The sequence below is a fragment of the Poecilia reticulata genome, chromosome 6, assembly GCF_904066995.2.
Source record: "Poecilia reticulata chromosome 6, P_reticulata-male-v2, whole genome shotgun sequence".
Lineage (NCBI taxonomy): Eukaryota > Metazoa > Chordata > Actinopteri > Cyprinodontiformes > Poeciliidae > Poecilia > Poecilia reticulata.
This window is the reverse complement of record NC_088835.1, coordinates 7,393,810-7,406,774: the sequence shown is the minus strand read 5'-3', so window position 1 is coordinate 7,406,774 and position 12,965 is coordinate 7,393,810. Positions and strand designations below refer to the sequence as shown.

Here is a 12,965-nt window from a genome sequence, read left to right as displayed (position 1 = left end):
AAGTTGGCCTTGAATACATTAACTACAGGTCTTAGATGTTGTCATGACAGGACTATTTAATATTCTAATTTATTTTTTCTGGGGGACATTTCTGTCAGGCAAAAGTTTGAGTCGTATGCAGACTATCACTAACGAGGCTACCGCTAACGAACTGCTAAGAAACCCTTGCTAGCTAGCTTTGTGTCTATAGCTTGTGTCTATCATTGGTAATTTATCTTTGCCACTGGCTCACTTCTGTGCAAAAATCCTTGGTACTACTACTACAAAAAATATGCAATTTTCTTTTGCATATTCTGCAGTGGTACAGGTCTTAAATTTCATTCACAATGGTCTGAAAAAGGTCTAATAAAGTCTTGAATTTGACCTGGTTAGCATATTACATGTGGAATGCATGTACTATGGTAACGAATTATAAAACAAACATATTTTGTCAAATGCCATCATTAAAATCATCAAGGAAATATACATCAAATATAATAATCAATGTTCAAGTCAAGTCATCATTAATCAAACTCTATACAGGTGGATTTTTAGCCTTGAAACTCAGCATTTCGAAAGCTTTTTACTTTTCTGGAAGTTTGTTCCAGATTAGTGGAGAATAGAAAATAAACGGTGCTCCTCCATATTTGGTTCTGGTGAAAGCATGTTTCAGCTCCGTTACTGTAGACAGGCAACAAGAAGAGAGAAATTGCCTCATTGACAGTTTGTCACAAACGATTTACATTAGATAGCAGACTTGTAGAAAAATGTCATCTACCCATATGAACCTTTTTTTTTTTACAACCAAAGTGGTGCACATATACAAAAAAGTAAACATTTAGCTTCAATCTTATTCAAGCATTGAAATGACCCAGTCAAAGTCCATACTGAAGTCCAATTAGATGGACTTGGTCACAGTCTCCATCCAATCTAACTTAACTTGAGCTATTTTGCAAAACAGAATGGAGGAAAAAAATCTGCATTTACACCCAAAAGGCTGGTAAACACACCCCCTACAGGCCTGTAGCTGTAACTGCGCCTTAAGGTAGTTCTAAATAGTATTCACTCAGTGAGGCTTGAACAAAAATTCACGCTGTAATTTTAAAGATTCTTATTTGTTATTAGTTCTTTCCACCTCGCGTTGAAGCGCTAATTTTGGCTTTTGGTCCATCACATAAACCTCTAAGAAAACCCCCCTGAAAGTTTGTGGTTATGATGTGACAAAATGCAGAGAGGCTCTGCAGCTCATACAGTTTCCACACCTGACAGGGTGGCGCAATCATGAAAACTTTGACCTTTTAGGAAGGATTAATCTCTCACCTTGACACCGCAGTTCCTTTAACGCAGCACTTGTACTGAGTCATGGGCTGACAGATCAGTCTGAACTAGCGAACATCAGTCTATCCAACTAGAAAAAAAACTGGATTTCAGTGTTAACATCTCAGCTAGGAGGTTTTATTTAAAACTGAAGTTTGTGCCAATGAAGCAACTTAGTTGTAGTTTCTTAATGACTTTACGTCTTTCTTCTTCTTCTTTTTTTTGCAGAGCATTGTACACCAATTGTTACCAAATATGTCTCAGTATTAGCCAGCCTGAAAGCATGCGACTTAAATGTTCTGTTACATCGGTTCTGATTTGGTACTTTTTGTAGACTTTTGTTCATATTTTGTTGAGTCATTCCCTCTGGTTTTGGATGTGGATCAGGTGCAAGGATTGTTGTTATGATGCGTAACCATAGCAACAGAGGATTTTCTCCCCCCCCCCCTACAACTTGGAGCAGCTGAAAACAAAACATCTCAAAACATCAAATACTTGAACTATAACCCCAGATCCCAGAGAAATTGAAAAAAAAAAAAATTCCAGACAGAAATTTAATGAAGCGACAAAAGCAAATGATGCGGATTAGCAGAGCTTGTTGTCAGCTGATGATGAAATTATGCATGACATCAAAATTTCCCTTTGAGATGAAGTATTTTTAAATTTAAACGATAATTTTATGATGTATTTTATTCTTCTTTTTAAATCTATGATTTAAAAAGAATCCTATTTTATGAAAATAGGAAATTTCATAAAATAGGAAATATTAATACAATAATAATAAAAATAATACAAAAAAAAGAAAATTGACCAAAAGGGCACTTGGGGGCAAGGAGCAAAAGGGGCAGGTGCTCAAGCACCCCTAAACCCCCCTCTGCACGTGCCTGATGAAAATGTCTCGGTGGTAAATCTTTGTGATTTCTGGACACTTAAAGGTTCGATTAAAATCATTTGGGAACCAGCTGAAGATCAGTTTGTGTGAATTTATAGAGAATGGATGAGAGTTAGGTTAGTGTTGAGAGTGACATGTTTTTTTCTCCTTTTGGTAAGCAGAATAAAATCAAACTTTCTTATTGTCCAAGTTTGTGTCTTGTCAGATTGAGAAGTACATAAAGAGAATAAAAGTTAATATCATCATTGTGTCATTTTAGTCTGCAGAAACCAAGATGAGAGTCCCTAATCTTTGTTTTCATCTATTTAAATGTAAAACTCGAGGTAGATTTCAACGACCTAGTCCAAGCACCTACAGATCAGGTTGAAGGAACCTCCTTATGATCACTCCAGGGTTTCCTAGAATCCAGCTAGAAATAACACAAGTCTTCCTGCGGCGGCTCTATTGTTCACTCAGAGGAATTCAGCTCCTCTGGCCTCCCAGCAGGCTGACTTCACATTGCTCCCCTTTGATCCGTTTGTCTTCAGGAAACGCGTCTTAAAGAAGGGATCGTCAGATTGCAGCCTCAGGAAGAGCCGCTGCGCTCCGAGCTGCTCAGTGGAAAATTCACAGTGTTGGTAAGAATGTTTTTATTTCCTTTATTAGCTGATATAAGTCAGAATTCTCTTTATAATATTGCTCAGACAACTTTCACAAATCAAAGAGATATTTTTGTACTTGTTTAGAGCCATAAATGTTGCATAAAGTTTTGTGAAAAGGCAAAAAGAAAAATTGGAATAAAAATGTCCATTAGGAAATTTGTGGTCATTTTTAAAGAACCATGATTTTATGTCTGGGTTTAGGTATTAAAAGCAAAGAAAAATATAAAACATTGGTAACACTTTATTTGAAGGGGGGTGAATAAGACTGACATGACATAACACCTGTCATGAACATGAATAAGCCTTCATGAATATTTATGACTGTTGTCATAAAGCTTCATTTGGTTTATTATGACACTTTTAATACAAAGTTGACATTATTCAAAATGTCTTTGTTATGACAACTTGACATTAATCAAGAAATCATTACTGATATAAATTTCTTATAAAATTATTACTGATTGCACTTTAAAAGTTAGGTAACTTTATGTTATTAAAGGTAAAGTTTATCATTGATGACGAGACAACAATAATAAATATGACTAGCTATGGTTCCGTTACAAATGTATGTCAAATTTTGTCCATATTCCAGTAATGTTGAAAAAACACAATTTCAACATTTGTGAAATGTGTTTTTTCACATTTCACTAATGTTTCCATTAAATGGATTTCACCATTTCTTACCATTTCTTATTTTAGGTTTCCCTAAATAAGAAATGCAATTAAAATCGCACGTGAATACATCTGTCCACTCAGTAAATCATTAAAAATCTTCCTCCAAACTACTTCCTGTCTTCTTCTTCATGGTTTGCGCCAGTGGCAACATCCCGTTGTTGGCCCTGTGACCCACTTGATGCGAAAAAAGTTTTTCCATTGCAATTTTGCAAAATAAGCTGATTTTGATGCAGCCAAAAAAAAACACCCACCTCATCCTGGCGTCAAAACTTTTCAGTGAAAATAATAAATTGCAGTGTTTCCACCAAACAAATTAATTTTCAAAATCTCAAATTGCGCAACTATGTGGTCAAGGGAAATGCAACCTCAGATTTTTGTGTGGAATATGTTTATGCCATGCCATATATATATATATATATATATATATATATATATATATATATATATATATTTATTTTTTTTTTCTTCCTTTTTCAATTGTTGGTTCAACACTTTTTTTAAGCTAAATTATCAAGAGCTGTCATACATAGGGTTTTCCATTCAGGCCAAAAAGTTACATCTTGATCTCACTTGAGAAATATTCAGAGATATGTGGAAAGAATTTAGCAATATTTGTGCTTACTTATGACTGTAAGCGTGACTTTTTGTTACACGCCGTATCTGAGATCGATATGTTGCGTAGCTACAAGATGACATCAAGCAAGTGAGGCTGAAGCAGCAGCGTTGTACAAATAGAAAATACTGCCACCTGCAGGTGGGAGGTCGCTGTAACTTAAACACAAATGTTTTTTACCCTTTTTTGGGGAAAAATTTGCAATGCAAAATACAAATTTTGCGTAAATTTCCACAATCTGCGAAAAAACTGGAGCGACTAATGTTCCCTAACAAACATCAGATACCTGCTTACTATTAAGTTCATATAGTTTTTAGGCGGATCAGAAAATATTCACCTCTAAAAAATGCTGTGGAGTTCTCAGTTGTGACCTGAAATTAAAAGGGTGTGAATATTTCACAGCGCACATCCCAGAGGACTCTAATCACCACCGACAGCTGCCAGGTGAAACCCAGCAGCATGTTTATTGCAGGGTTTATGAATCCCTGTGTGATGTGCGATATGGAGGATGGAACCTTATCACACAATGTTCTTTATGGAGCATCTCAACTGCTAAATTTATGATGCGCATAATGCTTCCACAGGTCGTAACCGGCTTTAAACTGCCAGATAAGTTTATCCTGTCAGTTGTCATGTGGCCCGCAGACACAAACCAAACAAAAAAACAACTAAAAACAAAAACCAAAAAGAAAGAAAAGCCTTCCCTCCCACTACTTTTCCTGCCTTCATTTTCTTCCTTCCCCTCTCTGACGCGCCACAGCGGGGTTGATGTTGCACATCCTCTGGTCTGACGTCTGAGTCCTCCAGCCTCAGCAGCAGGATTCATATCCTGTCTGATGTATTTTTAGCCCCTGGGCGGGATAATTCACCTACAGAAAGGAGCGCTCCGGTCGGCGGAGTGGCACCGCGGCGCCGTTAGGGGCGCGAAGTGGAAAAAAAGAAATCAACCAAGGGAGGTGTGCTACCTAAAGGATCTTTATATATTGATGGTGATTGCTGTTGATCGCCCTTTCTCCCCACCTCAGAGTGTGTATGAACACACTCTATGAACCATACTGCCCCCCGGTGGTCACTTTGATCTGGGGTGTTGGTCTGGTTGAAACAAAACAAAGCAACACTTGTCGCCACGTTTTGTGTTGTTCGACAAGAAAGCACGAGCTTTTGGTAGAAAATCCAAATCGTGGTTCCGCTGCTGCGCCTCGCAAAAGTTTTCACACCTGCATTTTCTGTGAAAGCTACATCTCTGAGTAATGTTCAGTCCATCGTCTAAAAGACAGCTGAGCAAGGAGAGTAACTGACCAGAGCGGCACCATTACAGGATAAGAACAAAGCAGTACGACAATAAGTCAAAATGATACGAAAATAAAGTAGTAATAATACTTTAAGGTCGTAATAACATAATGATATATCTTTATATCTATGTTCTATGTGTTGTATGATAGTAAGTTGAAAATAATGAGAAAAAGTTGTAATAATAAGAGAAATAGTTGTAGTAATATCATCATAATATTATGATGGTAAAGTCATATGTCGGTAAGTAGAAATAATACGAGAATAAACTCATTATGAGAATAAAGTAGTACTAATACAAGAGAAAGGTTGAAATAATACAAGAATAGTCGTATTACGATAAAAGTTATACAACCGTAAGTCAAGATAATACAAGAACTAAAGAGACGAGACATAAATAACACGAGAACAGTCATAACATTACTGAAAGTGAAATGACAGCAAGTTGAAAATCATAATACGAAAATAAAGTCACAATAAATCGAGAAAAAAAGTTATGTTACAAGAATAAAGTCATAAGGATACGAGAAATAATTTGTATGACATTAAAGATGAAACAGCAGTGATATCGTGAAGAGAAACTCATCTTACCAGAATGAAGTTGTAATATTAATAAAATGAAGTAGTAATTTTACGATAACTCCCACACAAAAAATAAGAACTTAAAATGAGGAACGTGAAGCATCTTGTGAAGTTATATTTTGGTATCGGTTTTACAAATAAACATAATTAATCTCTTTAACACATCAGCACCAAATTATTATCAGTAGCAGTACTTTGAAACAATCTTTGCAAACGGCTGCGTCTGTTTCGATGAACGAACCACAGACGAGACGAGCTGCTCACGTCTCATCTTGATTATATTATCAAAGCTTTGCAACTTTTTCTATCAATTTTACAACTTCCCTCTGGTAATAGTGTGTCTTTATCCTGCTAATATGAATTTACTGTCATAATATTATGACTTAATTCTTGTAATTTGGTTTTGCAAAGAAGAATGGGGATAAATGTCAGTCTCTAGATGAGCAAAGCTGGTAGATTTCCCCCCCAAAACAGCTGCTGGCTGTAATTGAAGTGAAAGTTGGTTCTACAAAGTATCGACACGGAGCGGCTGATAAATACAAATCCAAAATCTTGTGATCCAGATTAGATGAAAAGCTTCTTATTTGTTGATATTCTCCGTTTTCAGAGTGTCCGGGACCCGACAGGAGCCTCCATCGCTTTGTACACAGCCAAGCTTCATCATCCCAACAAGACAGGCAACCACGTTGTGCTCCAGGCTCTCTTCTACCTTTTGGACCGGGCCGTAGAAAGGTGACCACCAGGAATTCTGATTATTGATTGCAGAATATTTTCTGATCAAAGAGACAGAATTCAGATTTTTCCCTTCACTTCTAAAATTGTGTTTTGACAAAAAAAAGGTGCACATTTACATTTTTCAAACATGGATGGTTGAACTTTTTTGGTGTACCGTGTGAAAACATGCAGATTTCTTTTTACTCTCTTCAGCTTTGAGACCCAGAGGAATGGCTTGGTGTTCATCTACGACATGGCGGGCTCCAACTACACCAACTTCGAGCTGGACCTGAGCAAGAAGATCCTCAACCTGCTCAAGGTTGGAATAACTGATTCACTGGTTTAAATCGAACAGCCACAATGCAAAAAATTAGGTCAAATCGGTTTTGTTAGGGAGGTAACAGTCAGAATCTGGAAAACAATTTTTGATGTCCAGTTCTTGCAGATGACAGAGATTACAGTTGTTTCTGATTTCTCTTATGAAAATATATTACAAAGGTGTTTTGCTGCCATCTAAATGATCTTCAGATGTATTTTTCTACCTCCTGAAAGTCTTGCTTTCTCTCGCTCTCCTGCAGCCTGAACAATTTCTCAAAATGTTTAGCAGCTTCTTTCATATTTGTGTTTCCTCTGATATAGTTTTCATTGGGGTTTTTTGTATCATTTTCCTAGTTACAGCACCTTATCTGAAAATTATTCCCCACCGGATCCAGTTGAATTTACTGATTGGAAAAAATATCTGAGTTTTGATTTTTTGACTGGAAGGTCACTAGTCGGGCAAATTAACCTGAAATTGGTGCATTTCTCACGGCACTCAATTAGGAAGTGTTACAAATGCCTCCCAATTAGACAAACTAAAGCTATGTCAAAGTGCTCTTTGAATTGCCTTGTTGCTGAAAATGTGCTATATAAATAAAATTACCTTACCTTAAAATCAAGTGCTACAAGGGTCGTCCATTAGTTGGTTCCAGGTAATAAAAGCTTTTCCAAATGGCAAATAAAAACAAACTACACAACAAACTAATTTAATCTATATACCCAGGGATGTGAATGTTATTTATTTGCCATATTTCAAAAAATTTTATTATTTGTCTCAGAAAACTTGCTACGCCCAGTGGGGCATATTTAAAAATGTTCCAAGTTGGCAGGACATTATAAATTATCTTTGGGTGATTATGTTATTAGAAGACATTATTGACAATACTGACGCCAACTATAGTCTTTGAAATAAAAGGTATAGATTTTTTTTTTTTGCACTGATGTAACACTAATAATAACATTAAAGCAATAATTCAGTAGATTTTATTGGGCTGGTTTGTCCACAAAAATTAGCTTCTGAAGATGAAAATCTTTGTCTAGAAAATCTATAGTTTTATTAAGAAATGGTCTGTCTGTGTCCACCAGGGGGCGTTCCCTGCCAGGCTGAAGAAGGTGTTGATCGTGGGGGCCCCTGTGTGGTTTCGAGTCCCCTACAATCTGCTCAGCCTGCTGCTGAAGGAGAAACTGAGGGAGAGGGTAAACCGTCCTTCAAACTAAAAGCATGAAGGATTTTTAGCTTCTGGATCATCGAATCCCCGATTTCCCCCTCCGACTCCAGGTTCAGATGGTGAAAATGGCCGAGCTGCGTCAGCACCTCCCCAGAGACTGCCTGCCCCAACACCTGGGCGGCCTGCTTCCGCTGGACGCTTCGGGCTGGAACCAGCAGCTGCTGGCGGGTCAGAACGGCCGGGTGGACCCCGTGGACGAGCTGGTGGGAATCCCCCTGGAGGACTCGTCCATCCACGTGCCGGGGCCCGAGGCCATGCGGCCACAGGAGCTGCTGGCGCACCTGGGCCGGCTGCAGCGCTCGGGCGTCTACCAGGAGTACGAGGAGCTGCGCAGGGAGGCGCCTCCCGGAACCTTCCACTGCTCACAGTGAGTCAACCTGAACAATGTCTGCTTTCACTTCGCTTCATGGGAAACAGTTTTCCAGCCGATAGACGGTCTTTATCTAGCCTGACCTGCCGACTCCCTTTCTTTTTTTAACTTACTTTTTGTGTTTTTTGTCTGAAAAGTTGAAAAATATAGCAACAAAGTTGCTACACATGCAGACTAGGAACGCACCGATCCACCTTTTTTCTCTTCCGATACCGATATCTGAGGTTTCATATTGGCCGATACAAATTTTTTCAGAAAGTGCTTAAAAGATTATTTTGTTTTGTTTTTTTAAACGCCGACATAAATATACTGAATTAAAATTTTTTGTTGCTAATTGAATATGTAGATTTAAAAGTAAAAAGAAATAAAACAGAACAAACATTAAATACTCATTAGAGCTCAGATTAGGCCGAGGAGCTTATACATATTGAATATTCACAACAAAATTAAAGTAATTATAAACGCCACAAAAAAAACCTTATTCCAAACAATCCTATAGGATTCCTGTCAATCATGTAATTTGGCTGTCAACAATTGAAAAGATTCAATCTGTGATGGTTTTTATCCGTTCTCTATACTCACTATGACTTTTCCACTAACAAATAATAACCCTGGAAATTTTTGGTTTTCCATTGTTTTGCCGTTTTTCCATTGTTTTGCTGAAAAGGCAGTTCTAATGGACAGGCCTGTGTTGCATGAGTGATAGTACCTTCATGACTCTTACAGTTTCAGCACAAACTGTTCTCCAATTTATCCATTTTAAAAAGACGACTAGGTGTAATTACAAATGTATCTGACAACTCTGCACCATCACAACACACTTTAATTCACCAACAGCTTCACAAGTTTGGTCAAACATGCAAAAAAAACAACTTTAAATGGTTCTGTCAGTGAAACTAGGATTATAACAGCCAATGTAAAATAAATAGTAGAAAAACTGAAACTGACAAAAATGAACTGCAACAAACCTTCTTTCAGAAATTCTAAATGTAATGTTAATTAAGTAATAAATCATGATGTCGCTCAGAGTACATAGTGTAGAATTAGACCGACTAGATCTGCCTTTATGGATCGGGCACATTGTTATAATACTCTAATCCCCCCCCCCACAATATCAGCACTGATACAGATATTAATATGGGATTGGTTATTTAAAGATATTTTATCACTTAGATGAATGTGGACATTAAAAAGACCTTATGATACAGTAATACAGTCCTCTGCTCCTGATAGGGACATATGAAGCATTAGCTGCAAATAGATCGTATTACAATTCATTTAATTGGTGTAATAATATCTGGCTCAGTGTGAATAATTCATATGCAGCTATGAATGAGATGAATCCAGTGATGCAGAGGTTAGGTGACACTTTTTTTCTCATTACATTCACAAACATAAATATATTTAATCAGATTCTTTTGTTTGTTTGTTTTTTAAGTAAAAGCACTTTTCAGAGTTTTATTTGTTGAAGAAAATGGAGACCTGCTCAGTGTAACTTCACAACTACATAGTTCAATTTATCTATACCAGTGAGGAGCAGCAGGTGTCAGTAGTGAGCTTTGGTGTTGTTTTGGTTCCACAGGTCGGCCTACAATCAGGAGAAGAATCGCTATGGCGATGTGCTGTGCCTTGACCAAACGAGAGTTCGTCTAAAGCCCCGCAGAAACGAGGTAAGGTCAGACTGAAAAACAAACAGAAAACAGACTGCTGCTCTCGCTCAGCTGACCGCATGTCTTCTGAACTGATGTGTGTGTTCAGCTCTGTAGGAATTGATTCAATCTAGGAATGCACCAATGTGAAAATCTGGGCCGATATCAATAACCAATATTACTACAAGGAAGATAACCTAGATTTACCAGTACACCGTACATATTAGGGTCGGGATTTTAACATGTTAATTTTGATTAATTAATGACATTTTAAGTTTGCATTTGCAGGTTTCTGCTGCACTCGAAAATCTGACGCACTCGCTATCTCCACAAAAATAACAATGTATGACAAAACCACTTCAGTAGGCCCACTGGGGGTTAATCTGAGGGGACGCTGGACCAATCTGTTGTTCAAGTTGCCCTAGGTGGAGTTAGCCAAAGGTATCCACGCCTAAAATAGCATCTCAATGCTAAACATCTTGTGTCCTCAATGCTAATGTCATTACTTCTTTACTTCAGTTAAACATCACACAATCTTGTCACATGCCCAAATAAATACCACACACCACAAAAATAACAACATGGAAATAAACATCAGCCCAGTTTTTTAACAAATCTGACTGATATGTAAAAATAAAAGCCCTACATCGGCCGATACGGTCACATCGTGCAATCAATACCCCAAACTTTGAGCTTTGGTGTTCTTTCAGAGATCGGATTACATCAACGCAAGCTTCATGGACGGCTACAAACAGAAGAACGCGTACATTGGTACTCAAGGTAGGACTGGTAGACGCTTTGAATTAAATTTATTTTTCTTATTGAAGTCTACTTCATGCAAGTGGACTTGTTTTCACAAGACCTGCTGTAAGCTCCCCTGTACGTCACAGGACCACTGGACAGAACCTACGGGGATTTCTGGAGAATGGTCTGGGATCAAAACGTGCTTCTTATCGTCATGACAACAAGGTAACCCCAAAAGGGTCCTGGGCGCTCCTGTTTTCGTAATCTTGGTCAGGTTTGGTTTTCTTGACGTGTCTCGGTGCTGCAGGACGGACGAGGGCAGTCGGAGGAAGTGTGGACAGTACTGGCCCCTGGAGGAAGGCGGGCAGGAGGTCTACGGCCACATAGCAGTGGTGAACCAGAGGGTGGACCACCACACCCACTACAACCACACCACTCTGGAGCTGCACAACACGGAGGTATACACTTCTTCTCTGGGTTTAGGATTTCTCTTTAACTAAAAGCACAAATAGATCCCTGAAAAATTCTCAACACTTCTTATAACTTGAAAGCTGTTATGTACCGAGCTTTCAGGTGGGAGGAGCTCAGTCTGTCACAGATAAAGAGATTTAGAATTAAAAATAGAAGATTTTTTAAAGTTTTAATAGTGTGTGTGTGATACGTAAGCTTTTTAAAACAATTACTTTGCACCAGGATTTTGGCCTTTCTTGAGCCAGGTGTTTCTCCAATTATCGAAATCTTTGTTGGGGAAAAAAAAACGATCCTTGGGCTTTTTGGATGTCTATCAAGGTTTGGCTGCTGTTTACACCATTTTACGTACAGTACCATAAAATTTTCTGATGTAGTTAGTTAATAAATCAATTAATCGGACGATAAATTAAACCTATCATCCTCATTTTAATTATCGTCTTTATCGTCACTTCCGGTCTTTTTTCTTTCTGTTGATGACACTGAATGAAAAAAGGCTCAGCTCCGGTGCTCTCCACTGACCTTCCCTTCCTCATTTCCTTAGTCTAATGTCCAGCGCACATTACACGTGTTGTCGGCCCATTTTCAAAACCTGAGACCACACCTTAGCCGACAGAAATCCTAGGTATAACGGTTCGATCGGGTTCGTCGTGCCATGTGGTCTCCAGCCACATGGGCACAAAATAATGGCTACAAGTCCAGTTAACTAATTTTAAAATCCGGCATTAATCAATGCTTTACTAGAATCTACCTGTGATGCATGTGGCTTGAGTCAGGTAAAGTCCTGACTGAATGAAAATCATTATAACCTATTTATGTCACGTTAACGAAGAACAGCTGAAAACTTACCGGGTTTATCAACTGAGGTAGCAATTTGGCACCAACTCCTCCCCTTGTCATTTCTATATTCTTTGCACGAAATGCTGAATAAACATTAATGATACCACATATCATCTCCGATGTCGGGTTGCGCCGTGTCAGCTGTTTGGGATTCCCCTCCGTAATTTCCCCTCAGAAAGCGCGGAGAAGAATCCGCGCTGATTGGCTACCTGTCACATTCAACGGGCTGCGTTAAGCTGCCAGAAGGGAAAAACCCCTGATTTAGATCGGAGCGACCACGACGATCTACCGTAACACACCACACACTGCAGGATGATCTGTTAAATCGGCCAACGATCTAAGATTGTCGTAAGGGGAAAATAGCGGCAAAAAATGGTGTAGTGTGAACTATTGCATTAGGCAGTGGCGCATCTACACATTATTCAGGTGGATGCGAAAACATACGATATGTGAAAGGTAAAACTCATTCACCTCGTTATGTGCGCGAGGTGAAGGAGCGTAAGGCGCGCTGAAGTGTATGGGAAAACATCATCGGCACGCCGCCCCCTCCAGACGGGCTTTTGGCGCGCCCCCTCTGGTGCTGCGCCCCTATGCGTTGCATGCGCTGCATCCCCACTTTTTGCGCCACTTGCATTAGGTAGTCG

At 38.7% G+C, this 12,965-nt stretch overlaps 1 protein-coding gene and 1 long non-coding RNA gene across 3 annotated transcripts in view; one reads left to right on the top strand and one right to left on the bottom strand.

Moving 5' to 3' along the window:
- Positions 1-12,965, bottom strand: part of LOC103465953 (uncharacterized) — a 44,112-nt gene that overhangs the window by 20,466 nt on the left and 10,681 nt on the right. The gene's annotated exons all lie outside the window — the stretch shown is intronic.
- ptpn9a (protein tyrosine phosphatase non-receptor type 9a) overlaps positions 1-12,965 on the top strand; it is a 30,671-nt gene that overhangs the window by 12,843 nt on the left and 4,863 nt on the right. For both annotated transcript variants that reach the window (XM_081607802.1, XM_081607800.1), the window contains 9 exons: positions 2,716-2,805; positions 6,597-6,721; positions 6,917-7,022; positions 8,108-8,218; positions 8,301-8,617; positions 10,203-10,290; positions 10,980-11,049; positions 11,160-11,238; positions 11,321-11,471. In XM_081607802.1, the coding sequence (XP_081463928.1) occupies positions 2,716-2,805; positions 6,597-6,721; positions 6,917-7,022; positions 8,108-8,218; positions 8,301-8,617; positions 10,203-10,290; positions 10,980-11,049; positions 11,160-11,238; positions 11,321-11,471 (1,137 nt within the window). The remainder of the gene's footprint in view (positions 1-2,715; positions 2,806-6,596; positions 6,722-6,916; positions 7,023-8,107; positions 8,219-8,300; positions 8,618-10,202; positions 10,291-10,979; positions 11,050-11,159; positions 11,239-11,320; positions 11,472-12,965) is intronic.